At 38.2% G+C, this 14776-nt stretch overlaps 2 protein-coding genes across 2 annotated transcripts in view; one reads left to right on the top strand and one right to left on the bottom strand.

The window, feature by feature from the left end:
• Positions 1 to 350: 350 nt before the first annotated feature.
• TMEM60 (transmembrane protein 60) lies at positions 351 to 4398 on the top strand. The gene is made up of 2 exons (XM_006774911.2): positions 351 to 561; positions 3709 to 4398. Exon 2 carries the CDS (start codon positions 3759 to 3761, stop codon positions 4158 to 4160), a length of 402 nt encoding a protein of 133 aa, XP_006774974.1. The 5' UTR covers positions 351 to 561; positions 3709 to 3758; the 3' UTR covers positions 4161 to 4398.
• Positions 4399 to 12980: 8582 nt separating this feature from the next.
• The window catches only part of RSBN1L (round spermatid basic protein 1-like), a 55029-nt gene continuing 53233 nt past the window's right edge, over positions 12981 to 14776 (bottom strand). Inside the window, exon 10 of the mRNA XM_015571256.1 lies at positions 12981 to 13943. Coding sequence (XP_015426742.1) covers positions 13902 to 13943 — 42 coding nt within the window. The 3' untranslated portion in view covers positions 12981 to 13901. The remainder of the gene's footprint in view (positions 13944 to 14776) is intronic.

The raw sequence follows: 14776 nt of genomic DNA, 5'->3' as shown, positions 1-14776 counted from the left end.
GCCGGAGCCTGCAGTCTCCGCGCGCAGGCAGGGGGGGGTGCCGGGAGAGGCGGAGCGCCCCGCGGGGGCGTATCCGAGCGCTGGTTAGTTTGATTGGCATCTACCTGTCCAATAGGACTACTAACACTCCAAGCTGCACTTTGACTGACTTTTCTTCCAGCCAGTAGTAATAGAGAGGCGGGGCAAGTGGGTGTGCTTTTTAATTGCCGCCCTTCTGGCAAACCGGAACACAAGGAAAGGTCGGTGGTTTGCACTGGCTGCCAAATGGTCCAATTACCGCCGGCAAAGGGGCCTCTGCACGCAGATTGGCGTCCTCTCTACCTATAGGGAGCCCCAGGGGCGGTGAGAACCGGCCCCGGATGTGGGCGCGGCCCCGAGTTAGAAGTGAGGAATCCTCTACCGCGGCCGTTTGGAGAGCGGAACTGGGATCTTTTTCTTGATTATCATGTGACGGGTTCTGGATTTAATGGGGGGAAAAGGGTGGACTAGGCCCAGGATCCAAACTGGCGAATTCCCTGATCTTCCCGTCCCTCTTCGGTCTCCGACTAGCGGCGCAGCCAGGTGAGTCTGGGGCTCCGGCGCGCTGGCGTCCTGCACGGGCCTCCAGATGCCTGGGTGGGCTGTGCCTCCGTCCCCTGCCCCCACCGTCACCCCCTCACACTCCCAACCCCAAACACAGAAACTTGCTTGGCACCAGGCTCCTGTGTACGTGGTGGATGCTGTCTTGCAAGAATGTATTTGGGCCACCGAGCAAAATGTTGGGGGTAGGGGGGAGAGTCTGGATGGGGCCCCACGGGCTGTGACCCCCCCCCCGGAAGACCGAGGACAAGGGTAATTTAGGAGCGTCCTGCAGTTCTAGGGACAGGAGGCGCGAAAAGCAGATAAGTTGGCCAGCAGAGCGCTGCTCCTTTGAAGGATGGTTAAGTTGGCCAAGGCTGCAGCAGCAAGGCCCTCCGAAAGCGACTCGTTCTTTGGAAGAGTTCGGTGTTGTGGGCTCGTTGAGCACAACTGCCTTTGGCTGGAGGCAGTCACCTGGAAGAGCCATGGCAGTAGCGAGAGCAGGGAAATGGGGGTGGTGTGGGAAGCGCCATGGGCAACACATCGGACCGCACACAACTGACCCCGAGACACGGGAGCTGTGGGCAGGGCCCTTTATTTTTCCATGGCGGGGAGCGGGGGAGCAACACAAAGTTTTAACCATAGATAAGGAAGCATATGAACGAGTACTTAACCCTCTTCAACGTACCAGAAATAATGCCTCAAATGGTAAATATTTAAGTTGAGCAAATTTTTGTTTTGGAATATGCAAGCCCCTCCCTTTGAGGAGAAAGAAGAGTAATAGGACACAAATACGACTGTCTAAATTAATGATTTTTTAATAAATTAATAATAAGATTGGGGTCGTATGTAATCATTGCAGCTCAGCAAACACAGTCCTTCAGGGGTCATTTAAGTATCAGCAGAGTGCTTCCCGGCCGAGGGCATTTTAATGCAAGTACATACAGAACTTTGTTGCCTCCCACATTGTAAAACTTGCAGCCACAGGACTGCGTCCTTTCCACCTTCCGTCTTAAAGTACCTGTATTGCGTGCCGGTTCCCTCCTTATGACTAGTTGCTTCTCAGTCCTCTATGGGGAAAAAAAAAATGAAGCTTTATCATCCAATGGCGGAAAGAAGAGTTACATATAAGCAACTGTATTATGGACTTTTGAAAGGTTCACAAAAGGGCCAGATAGACTCGAGATCGGGATTGAGCAAACTTATTAGACCCCATCCATAGTTATCAATCAATACATAGCCCTCCCTCCACCTTTTCATCCAAGCTCAGTCCCACGTCCCACTGTGAGGACCTTTGGCCAGGAAAGGAGACCAGCACAGAAGAGAAAAAGCTGCTTTTCATACTGCAGAATGAAGCACCTGCCAGCTAAACAAACAGGTTGAGTGCAAGCAGATGGGTATGGGGGGGAAGGGGAATTAGGTGACTCATATGGTACTATGGAGGTAAGACAGGCACTGTTGAAAGTAGTAGAGATATAACAGAAAACATCCAAGTTCTAAAATATAACTTACTAAACACACTAGTCTAGGGCATTTGATTCTAGCCAGTTTCTTCACCTTTTCCTTGTTTTTTTTTCTGCATTTTTACTCTTGCCACCCATGCTATTGTTACCATCACAGCCACCATCTGACCTTTTCCGCTTTCCATCAGGTATCTGTCCTCTCTCATCTTCAATCTGTCACTCCCCTGTGGGTTATATCCCTGAGTTCATACTCATACTTAGGTTTCTCCTTTCCTGAAAATTTCTTCTTGAATCTCAGTCTCATCATATGTCTTAGCTTTCATCTTCTCCAAATGTTTCAAGGGGAAGTAAAATGTTGTCAGCTGGTATTATCTTCTGTTGACTCCTCATCCACTGCATGTAATCTGTCTCTGACTTCCCATTCTACTTACCTTTTTTCCAAATGGTCACAAGACTGATATAAAAAACTCAAATAGTATAGTGCATACGGTAAACCAATGGTTCTCAACCTGTGGGTCGCGACCCTTTCACAGGTCGCATAAGACCATCGGAAACACATATATAATTACATATTTTTGTGATTAATCACTGCTTTAATTATGTTCCATTTGTAATAATGAAATTGGGGGTCACCACAACATGAGGAACTGTATTAAAGGGTCGCGGTATTAGGGAGGTTGAGAACCACTGCATGTGAACATTAAATAAATACTTAGATCTAAGTATTATAGATTAATGGCCTCCCAATCAAAATTCCAAGCTTTTACGAATTAGTGAAAAAATGAAAGGACTAAAAATGGTAGAAAATATTCCGGAAAAGAAAACAGTGAGTAGGTACTAGGCCTTCCAGATATTAGAATGTATCCTAGAACATATCCACTAACAGTCATAGTACTAGTGCAAAACAAACATAGAACAGTAAGACAGAATAGGGATGTAAGAAACAGCCCCATCTGTTGAATAATTTAGCATCTAATAATTACAAAATGTCAAATTTTAAGTGATGATTGAAAAGTAATGAAAAAGTATATCCCAAAGCAAAAAAAAAAATTGTAAGAAAGAAGTAGACTAAAATAGGTATTTATAAGAATTTAAATGAGAACATTTAACTTAAAATATAAGACCTATAGATTAGACTATGTGCAAATACAGTTTTATCTATGTGTTCTATATTATTTAGCCCAATGACCTATTTATAATCTTATACTTAATGTCTTAATTTTTATTAACCATTCCCTCCTTACTCCTCTCTTAGCTTAATATCATCTCCTTTTTTTTCACTGCTTTGATTTTGGATGCTTTTTCTTAGTACCCTTGAAAATTTGTAGGTGTGCAAACGTTTAAGAACAAGTTAAGAACATCCCTAAGGTATAGGAATCATGTCATGAGTGCCTGGACTTGAGTGATAGCAATGAAAAGCAACAGACTGTTCTTGAGACATTGAATAGCTTAAGTCCAGGGGGTATACTAAATATTTTATTGTATTTTCTCATGGGGTAAAAGGAATAATGGATGTAATGCTGTCAAAGATAGCTACAAATTTGATAGATTTTGAAAGGAAGAATGATAGAATGTTTTCAAAATTAGGAGATCTGTGAGTGGGAAAGATCCAGCTTTGTTCACCAGAATTAGAAGTGATTTATTTTTTCTGGTATCAAACCATCTTGACTTTCTTTCCTTCTCTTAGGGTATATTTCCCATTTTTCGACGCTGCAACAGCCTCTTTAAAGTGTTTAAATGAGAATGTCCTTGGCTCAGAGAGTACTGCTCACCTGGCTTTTCACATTACTCTTCTTGATCATGTTGGTGTTGAAACTGGATGAGAAGGCACCTTGGAACTGGTTCCTCATATTTATTCCAGTCTGGATATTTGATACTATTCTTCTGGTTATGCTTATTGTGAAAATGGCTGGGCGATGTAAGTCGGGCTTTGACCCTCGACACGGATCACACAATATTAAAAAAAAAACCTGGTACCTCATTGCAATGTTACTTAAATTAGCCTTCTGCCTTGCACTCTGTGCTAAACTGGAACAGTTTACTACCATGAATCTGTCCTATGTCTTCATTCCTTTGTGGACCTTACTGGCTGGGGCTTTAATAGAGCTTGGCTATAACGTCTTTTTTGTGAGAGACTGACTTCTGAGGACATTGTCTTATTGCTGGTCAACAAACTGTCATTAAAGTGTTCTGAATCTTTGCAAGCTTGAAGAATACCAGAAAACTGAAGAAAATACCAAATGTAGTTTTATACTGCTTCCATAAAATAGTCTTGGTGAATCATGGACTTCTGGTCAATCCAAAGCTTAATTATTCAATATTTGAGTTATGAATATCTTTATTATCCCTATTTAAATAAAGTTTGTTTTGGACCTTATATTTCTACTTGACGTTTAAATCTGTTGTAGGGATGGATCAATATTCAAAGTAAGTAAATACATGCCTTCTAACCTGCATATTTGGGGAAAAGTATAGGGAAGAGGCACAGAGCTTGCCTGCTATCTAGGTGACCACTCTTCATCTGTTCACCAACTTGGAAGCTCTCTAAATCTGGTCCTTTTGGGATTTTATAGAGGCTTGATAACATAGTCATTAGTTAAATCATTGGCCATTGGTTACTGAACCCAATCTCCAACCCCTCTACCCTGGGGAGGTGAAGGGAGTACTGAAAAGTTACAACCCCTTAATCACAGGGTTGGTCCCCTGGCAAACAGCCCCCATCCTTAGGTTACCTAGGAGTTATCCAAGTCACCTCATTTACTCAAAAGACATTTTTATCACACTTATCACTCAGGAAATTCCAAGTGCATCAAATTCCTGTGCCAGGAATGGAAATGAAGACCAGATATATTTTTTTATTGATTTTTTAGAGAGAGAGAGGAAGGGAGAGGGATAGCAGCATTGATGAGAAACATCATCAATTGACTGCATCTTGCACGCCCCCTACTGGGGATTCAGCCCTGACCAGGAATCGAACCTTGATGTCTTGATTCCCAGATGGACACTCAGCCACTGACTGAGCCACACTGGCTGGACCAGCTATATTTCTTATTAGAGATCACAAGTTCACAGCCTTAGTAATTAAGTACTGAAAAACAAAAAAGATAGAAATTGCCCGACCGGTGTTGCTCAGTGGTTGAGTATCAACCCAGGAGGTCACAGTTGGATTCCTGGTCAGGGCACATGTCCAGTTTTCTGGCTCAGTCCTAGTGAGGGGCGAGCAGGAGGCAGCCGATTGATGGATTCTCTCATCACTGATGTTTCTCATTCTCCCTCTCCTTTCGTCTCTGAAATCAATAACAATATATATTTTTTTAAATTATGCTCACAGATGGAAAAAGCAAAACCAATGAAATAATATATAAAAACAATTAGTATTGCAGAAAAATTCCTTCATACATTTGTTTTTAGTTACAGCATACCTCCTATATAACAGAGATGTTTATTAACAGTGTTTATAAAAATAACATTCTGCCCTAGCTGGTTTGGCTCAGCAGATTGAGCGTCGGCCTGCGGACTGAAGGGTCCCAGGTTCCATTCCGGTCAAGGGCATGTACCTGGGTTGCAGGCACATCCCCAGTAGGGGGCGTGCAAGAGGCAGCTAACTCTATCCCTCTCTCCCTCTATAAAAAATCAATAAAATATATTTTTTTAAAAAATAACATTCTGCCTTAAGAAACTTGAAAAATGAAAGGTTCTTAGTGAAGCCATTATTTAGCAGGTCAGCATGGACCAGAAATAATTTAATCTGTTTGGGCAAAAAATTTGTCCAAAATTCTAAGTAAAAGCAACTTATAAACAAATAACTTGCTGTAAGTCTTGAAACTATGAAAACTAGAAAATAGCAAATGGAGAGACAAACAGGTATTTAGTAAATAGAGATCTAAAGCTTCCTATAGTTTTAAGTTATTAATCTTACAAATCAAAGTCATTTCAGTATCATATTACAAAACAGGACACAAATTACCAAAGGAGTTTCCTGCCTTGGCTGGTGTGGCTCATTTGGTTGGTCGTCCCATACACCAAAAGGTAGCAGGTTCAGTTCCTGGTCAGGCAACATACCCAGGTTGCAGTCAGGGTGCGTGCAGAAGGCAACAGATCAATGTTTCTCTCTCCCTCCCTTCCTCTCTCTAAAGAACAAAAACAAAAAAAGAAAACACTCTTCTTCAAAGTATTATTGTTATTTCTATAATTCATGACATAGACAGTAAAGGTACACAGCAATTATAGAATATTAGAACCAAGAAGAAAAAAAAACCTCATTATAATTATGAAAAAACTAAAGATAATGAAATCAGCCCATGGTCCTTGATAAAGGGAGACATTTAACTCCAAATGCTGTTTCCACAAATCGGTTTCACTTGATTAAAAGCTTTTATGAAAGGTACCTACCTACTAGTAACCCTGTTTTACTCTCATTTTGCTTGTTCTGTATTCAAATCAGCTAAATCATACTGGTCATCTTATACCACAAAGCAAATTATCACTATCATCCACTACAAACAAATTTGTAATTCACTTATACCAGGAAAAGGCAGTCTGTGACAAGACATGGTTTTGTATTTCCAGCTCAGGGCAAATAATGAAGTAGGAAGAAGTTTGTTTTTGATGTATACCTACCTCCACCATACCCTTGATGAAACTTTCTCTTCTCCAAAATTTGGGAGAACCAATTTGTTATTTCCAGGATCATTTGTAGTGTTTATGTTATGCCAAGCAATGGGTTAAGTAAGCATTTGGCATGTTCTGTCATTTAATTTTCACCACCTATTAACAGAATAAGTATTACTCCCACTTTACATACAGACTAAGTGAAGTAATTTCTCAACATTATACAAGTGTATCATTATCCTTAAATGACCCACAGCTGTACTGCTACAAATTTCCTCAGCATAATATCCCAGTAAAATGGTTTTACAGAAGGTTGCTTGTGAAAATGTGCCACCTTTACGTCCTTGTCCCACTCCTGCAACAGGATACTGTAAACTAAAACAACTACTGCATGTTATCTTGCTTCAATATTTTCAACTTCTGTTCACTTATATCAGTATGATGAACCACAAAAGCTTCTTCAGAATACCTGTTAACCAGATAACCAGATTTTCTTTTGCCAAGTAAAACTCAGGAATAGTTAAATTCTGCTTCAGGTTATGAAATATTAAGGTGCTTCTTACATATTTTCCATTTAATCACTTTAGATATAAATTTAAACCTTAATTTGTAATAATTTTCAGTGTTATCTCTGGTTGAAGGAAATAAGAGTTGGGTAAATTTTATTAATTATCAATACAATTATTTACTATCTCCACACTGCCCAACAGGACTAGATAGCAAGTAGCTATCTTCTTAAACTTTTCCTATAAGTATGCAGTAAGTACAAAACAGAAATTTAGTTTCTTTATAGTATCTGCTGATCTAATTTTCTCCACTTTTCCTTCTGTTGCAATTCTAGAATTACACTATGAATTAATGTCAGAGGTAGACTTTTTAAATTATAGAAACCTACATAATTTGTTTTTCCCACCCCCAATAAAATTAGGGTTTAACTTCTGTTCCTTGAAATATTTATTAAACACCAAGTGTACTATATATTAGGTGTTGGAAATACAAAGGGATGTAAAGAAAATTCGTAAATCTAGCTCATGGTTTAGCTAGAGCCCAGCATGTACATAACTAATACATATATTAAATGATGTGAAGAGGCACAAGAAGCAGAGGAAAGAATTAGTTCAATACCAGTTGTGGGGTAGGGTCAGTTGAAGATGAGGTCAGTAAAAAACACACAGATATCCAACTGGAATTTTTAATAAAAGAGATTTCCCTATGTTGTACTTCAGACAGATTTCCCCCAGCAAAGACAAATAATTTCAAAAGTACACAAAGGGAAGTACTGCCATCTGTTAAAGCTGAAAATTAGGCACGTTAAATGTAAGAGATTGTAGTAGATGAGGCTGGAAAGGAAGGGCCATATCATGAAGGCTCTTCAGTGCTATGCTGAGCATCTGGCCTTTACTCTTCAGGAAAGGACCTACCGAGTATTTCTAAGCAGAAGTGTAATAATTGTATCTTCGGAAGTTTAATCTAGTGGTAACATAAAGAATGGATTGAGGCCGTAATCGGTTTGGTTCAGTGAATAGCGCGTTGGCCTGCAGACTGAAGGGTCCCAGGCTCAATTCTGGTCAAGGGCATGTACCTTGGTTGTGGGCACATCTCCAGTAGGGGGTGTGCAGGAGGCAGCTGATCGATGTTTCTCTCGCATTGATGTTTCTAACTCTATCCCTCTCCCTTCCTCTCTGTAAAAAAATCAATAAAAAAAATTAAAAAAAAAAGAATGGATTGAGGTTACAGATGGTTACTAGACCAGTTTGTATAGAAATGTTAAATCAATGTTTTACACCCGAAATTAATATATATCAACTATAATTTTGTTGGATGGATTGGAATGGGGATAGGGGCTGAAGACTGCAAGAAGCATTTTAGGCGACCTTAACAGTCCAGATGAGATGAACATCTACAATCATTCTGAATATCTATAATAAGAATAGACCAATTATAAACATTCCTGGAGTCAACTCAAGAAAATCTCATAATGCATTGTACAGAAGAAATGCTAGAGAAATCAGATTACTATGAGATGATTGTGTTCTCCATATTAGGAGAAAAAAAGAACAGCTAATGCTTGGGGGCAAGAGAGGAGTTTGGATTTGATTACAAGGTGTATTAGAACTTAAGTGAGAACCAATGCTAAGTCATGAAGACAGTTCAAGGACCCAGTGTAGAGACCTGAGAAATAATCATGGAGACTAGGTTAAATAATGGAGAGGCTAAAGAAGCCATCCAAAGAAACAGAACAAAACAGATGGGTCATACAGAGTTTTAAGGAGTCAATGACTGATAAGTGCCACAGGGTTAAACAGAAGCTCAGTGGTTAGAGCATCGGCCTGCATACTGGATGGTCTCAGGTTCGATTCCCAGTCAAGGGCACCTACCTGGGTTGCAAGTTTGATACCCACTCTGGATCAGGCTGCGTGTGGGAGGCAACCAATCAATGTTTCTCACACCCATTTTTCTCTCTTTTTATCCCCATTCACTGCCCCCCTCCCTTCCACTCTCTAAATCAATGGAAAAAATATCTTCACCCTCCTCAGGTGAGGATTAAAAAAAAAAAAATGCAGCTACTGTATTTGGCAAATGATGTCCTTTGAGAGAACCATTTCAGCTGAGTGATTAAATTTGAGGATTACAATTGTAGTGATATGAGGAAGAAGTAAAGACAGACATATTTTTAAAAACCATCAATCAGGAATAGAGATGGAACAGGAGCATAAACAGAAGCCAAACACAAGAGGTGTTCTTTATTGATTTTAGAGAGGGAGAGAGAAACATCAATGTAAGAAACATCCATCAGCATGACACCCCCAACTGGAGGTCAAGCCTGCAATCAGGGCATGTGCTCTGATCCAGAATTGAACCAGCAACCTCTTGGTGCATGGGATTACACTCAACCAACTGTGCCACACCCGTCAGGGTGAGAAGTTGTTTTTTTAAAGATGACAGACCTGAGACTTTTCATATAAAAATTTCAAATAAAAACTTGAAGGGCAGCCCTAGCCCATTTGGCTCAATGAATAGAGCACTGACCTATAGACCGAAGGGTCCTGGGTTCAATTCCTGTCAAGGGCCCACACCTCCCTCAGTTACAGGTTCTTCCCTGGCCTTGGCCCTGGTCAGGGCGCATGCAGGAGGCAACCAATCAATGTGTTTCTCTCACATCGATATTTCTGTCTTTCCCTCTCTCTCCCACTCTTTCTGAAAAATATACTTGGGTGAGGATTAAAAAATAAAATAAATAAATAAATAAAAGCAAGCTTGAGGGGCAGATAAAACTACCCAAATAAAATTATAAATATTGTATTACTCAACATATTTGCAACTATACTGATTTGACTGGGAGTCTGCATACTTAGTAGTCTTCAATAGTACAACAACAGTGAACTTGATAGAAAAGTGTAAAGACATTTTAAAAACATGGATGCATAAATTCTAAATTCAAAAAAGTATTGAATGTCTCATTTTAATGCAGTTCTTGGAAAGCAGATAATAGCAATAAAATATACAACTAATACATTTTATGTATTTATTTATTTTAATCCTCACCCGAGGATATTTTTTCCATTGATTTTTTAGAGAGTGAAAGGGTGGGAGTAAAGAGAGAGAGAAATATCGAGATGTGAGAGATACATCCATTAGTTGCCTCCCACACCAGCCCCAACCGGGGCCATGGAATGAACCCACAGCTAAGCATATGTCCTTGCCCAGTAATCAAACCTTCAACCCTTGAGTCAGTGGGCCAACACTTTAACCACTGAGCAACTGGCCAGGGGCTAGTACATTTTATTTTTAATTTCTAGTTAACATAAATTCTGTTTCCCCACATTTTGTTCTCAGCTCATTCACATTCCCTGATTGGCTCTGAAGTCCTGGAAAGGAAGATTAACTGAAATGCAAAATGTTTTCCTCTCCTTACCCTGCCCTCCCAATATACTGTATATGATATATAATGTCTATAAACTTAGAAAGGAAAGGTATCTTTACTTTTCAGCTCCTTGTGCTTGACATTCTAAAATGGGTGGAGAACCTTTTTTCTGCCAAGGGCCATCTGGGTATTTATATCATTCTCAGGCCACACAAAATAATCAAATTAAAAAATTAGCTGCTATATTTGGTCAAACATTTAATTAACTCCTAATGCCTTACGAGGGCCAGACCAAATGATTTCGAGGGCCTTATACAGCCCAAGGGCTGGATGTTCCCCACCCCTGTTCTGAAAAGTGATCATTTCCATCTGTAGTATGCAGTAGGTTAGAGGAAGAGCTGAACAGAACAGAGATAAAGGAATTTATACCTCTCCTGAGTTGTCCTCTTAACTATATGAGTTATACTGTCTCTGCAAAATACATCAAATATAACTCTTCCATGAAACAGACAACACATTCTAAAACCAGTAAAATTTTGTTTATATATCAAAGCAGTTATATCAGGTGGAAGAAAGATTAAGAACTCTTCTACCACTTTGAAGACATAAAATTCTTCATGTCACTTATCAGTTTAAAAGTATTTAGAAAACAATTTGACTTTTGTCCTTCCCTCCTGAGATTGAAATGGTCATGTCTAAAGGGAAAGGAGGCAATTTACCATGCCATCCCAGCACCCATACCTAAGTAGTTTAGAGAATTTGTTTAAGTTAATCTTCAATATTTTCTGTTGGCATAAATTAATTTATGGTAACCAGTTAAGAGGGGAAAAAAAACTTTCATATTGGAATCACTTTCTAGACCTTATGGCTTCTATTGAAGACAGAGAAACAAGAACTTTTAGACGACGAGATGAAAATAAAAATCAAATGTAAAAAAAATAATTACAAAAACAAAGGTAAAAAGATTATGGTTATCAATTTTAATATTTATTGAAAGGTGGAAGACAAGGAAAATCCTCTCAAACTCCAAAAACAAATCTTGCACCTTTGCTAAGTGTAAAATGAATTTTGAGATACTTGCTTTACATGACAATGAACTTGTCAAAAAAACAAAAACAAAAAAAAACCCAAACTGAATGCAATTTAGAAAATAGTGCTAACCTATTATTTACAAAAGTGATCTCACCTGCCATGTGTGTTTGAGGAAAAAAAACTGTTAACACTGGGGAACACTAATGAAATACTTTGAAGGCTTAACCCAATAAATCTTTCCTACCTTCCAAGACCCACCACCCAAAGTTATAGAGTGTACTGAAAATGAATATATGTGGAAGCAAACATAAGTATTTCCAATAATCTTACACACATGCACACACACACATAGATGTGCTACATTAACCTAATCTTTATTGAAGGTCAACAGCCTTAGTGACAAGAAAGATAATGAATATGGCTTTTGTAAAGTTTTCAACTAATTATCATAAATGCTTAATTCTTTTGCTAGCTAACCAGCTAACCTGAGTATTGAATATGTATTACTTAGATAGTTAAAAGGGTATAAACAAAAGTAATTTTTTTAAAAAGTACTGTCATAGATACCACTGAGGTTCTTTAGTTTTTTTCTAACCGTCTATGTATCAATTTAATAATTTACATAACTATTCTATATAAGATCATATAGAAGCTGTATCTTAAATGTGTTATTGTGCTGGTCCAAGACATTTGAAATAACAGCAAAAAACCTGTGTTCAGAAAAAGAACTGGAATGTACTGACTAGGAAACCATCGATACGCTGCAATATTGAAATAGAAATTGTGTGTAACAAAAGTAGTCAAAAAATTCTCAGATTGCGCCGAAACCGGTTTGGCTCAGTGGATAGAGCGTCGGCCTGCGGACTGAAAGGTCCCAGGTTCGATTCCGGTCAAGGGCATGTACCTTGGTTGCGGGCATATCCCCAGTGGGGAGTGTGCAGGAGGCAGCTGGTCGATGTTTCTCTCTCATCGATGTTTCTGACTCTCTATCTCTCTCTCTTCCGCTCTGTAAAAACTCAATAAAATATATTTAAAAAAAAAAAAATTCTCAGATTGCATCTGAAGAGGATTTTAAAATCATAATCCATACAAGGAACTTTAAGCATTATTCAATGTAACAAGGCTATATCTTGAAATCTGAATTTTAAATTGATTTATATTTCACGTCCACAGAGATGTATGTATTTTACAAAACAAATTTTCAAAAGATGGAGAAGTTTGACTTTAGGCTATATAGGAAGCAAAAGGAAACCACTGTTTTGTTAGATATATCTTTAAATTAAAAGTTTCATTTCATTCTGGCCAGTGTGGATCAGTGGTTGAGTGTTGACCTATGAACCAGGAGGTCTTGGTTCGATTCCCGGGCAGGGTACATGCCCAGGTTGTTGGCTAGATCTCCAATAGGAGGCATGTAGGAGTCAGACAATCAGTAATTCTCTCTCATCATTGATATTTCTATCTGCCTAACCCTTTATCTCTGAAAGCAATAAAAGTATATTTAAAAAAAATAAACGTTTAATTAAGGCTCGTATATTTTGGAGGGATACCCAAGATATTTTATTACAGTATGATCTTATCTATCTATGTGTATGCTACTGGAAAACTGGACCTAAAATCCTGTTAAATATATTACCCTTCAATTAAAACCAGAAAAATATCCTCTATTTTTCAATACTGGTTTGTTACAAACTTTTCTCTCCTGAAATGGTAGGTGCAAATACATAAATTTAGCTTTAAGAGATTAAAGTGAGGGATAGGATAAGACAGTAAGATATAAAAGAAAGTCCTTATTTACATTATCATGATTTATATCTTCTTTATTCCATGAAGATTCCTATGTTGTAAATATACTGATTTCCCACAAACCATTGAGATTTCCAACAATATTTGCCTACTCTTTCCAACTAGGGACCAGAAATGATCTAATTGCTATAGTTTATATTTTTCTGATGAAATGCCTCTTTCTAAATGGCTTCTTCCTAACCAGAAAAATAAGCAGTTTTATGGGTATCACAAATGAGGCTGGGGCGGAAACCACTGAAATGAGAATAGCAACTCTAGCCCAAATGGCAGCACAAAGAACCCCAGCTGAAAGTCAACAACCAAAGTATAAGCCCAGAAAAATAACAAAGACAAAACAGATTTGTAATAAGCAGAGTTGCTGAAATCCATCACTGAAGACAATTATTTTAATAATCTTTAGCTAGGCACTGGCAATCCTGTTTCCTACCCCAATTTTACTTTCTAGAGCTTCTTTTGAAAAACAAATGCAGCTGACCCTTGAACAAGAGTTTGAACTGTGTGGATTCACTTAAACACAGAATTTTTTCAATTGACCTGTGCAATTCAAACCTATGTTATTCAAGAGTCAGCTATACTCTGTTATTTACCTTGCTAGGGTAGGCAGAGGGATCCTTAGAAAGAAGAGAGAACACTTTTTGTTAGCTACATCTCTGTATGAATCGTGTCCTTATTTTAAGATTTTATATTTGCCATATTTTCTACCTGCTTTGCAAGAAAAATGTAAAAGGATTTTTAACTGCCACAATTAAAGTTTCTGTAAATATGTTTTACTCAACTACTGTGAGGTATAGCAAAGGTGCCTATTAATAAGAAAGTCATCTCAACTTATCATTCCATACACTACAAATAAAGTTTATGTTAGGGCTATGTAATCTGGCCACAAAACTTCATTAATTAGAAGGGTTAGATATCACTAACAGACTTGTTTTGCCCAACTTTACAAAATGATTTGTTACCTAAACTGCTTTCTTAATGTTGAATATAAATATTTTAAAATGAATTCCTGGGAGTAGGGCTACAAAGTTTCACACATTCATCTTATTCAGCAATTTAAGAAGTTATGTAAAATGATATATATATATATTCCCATACATACACACACATAAATATGCTTCCATAACTGAATCTTGGTTTTAAAAATGCTTACACAATGTGGGGAATTTAAATAGTCACTAGATTTGAATATGTACATTTGCTCTCCTTTACCATTCTAAATGGATACACCAACAGACACATGATAGATTAAATAAATGATTTAACTGAATTATCAGCTTGTCTTTTGCACACCCGACAGAAAACATATTTATTATGAACCTTTATTAAGTGGCTCACATTTCAATATAAATCACACTAAAAAAAATTTTAAAGCTATTTACACTACAGTGCTGACACATTTAAAATGAAAAAAAAAATTGGTATAAATAAGCTCTATGGAAAAGCCTTA

This window comes from Myotis davidii, unplaced genomic scaffold, assembly GCF_000327345.1.
Source record: "Myotis davidii unplaced genomic scaffold, ASM32734v1 scaffold125, whole genome shotgun sequence".
Lineage (NCBI taxonomy): Eukaryota > Metazoa > Chordata > Mammalia > Chiroptera > Vespertilionidae > Myotis > Myotis davidii.
Note: the sequence above shows the minus strand (reverse complement) of the source record. Positions and strands in the feature narration are given on the sequence as shown.

What these genes read in the sequence shown, in the direction of transcription:
- TMEM60 (XM_006774911.2), top strand. Translation starts at nt 3,759, where the DNA reads ATGAGAATGTCCTTGGCTCAGAGAGTACTGCTCACCTGGCTTTTCACA.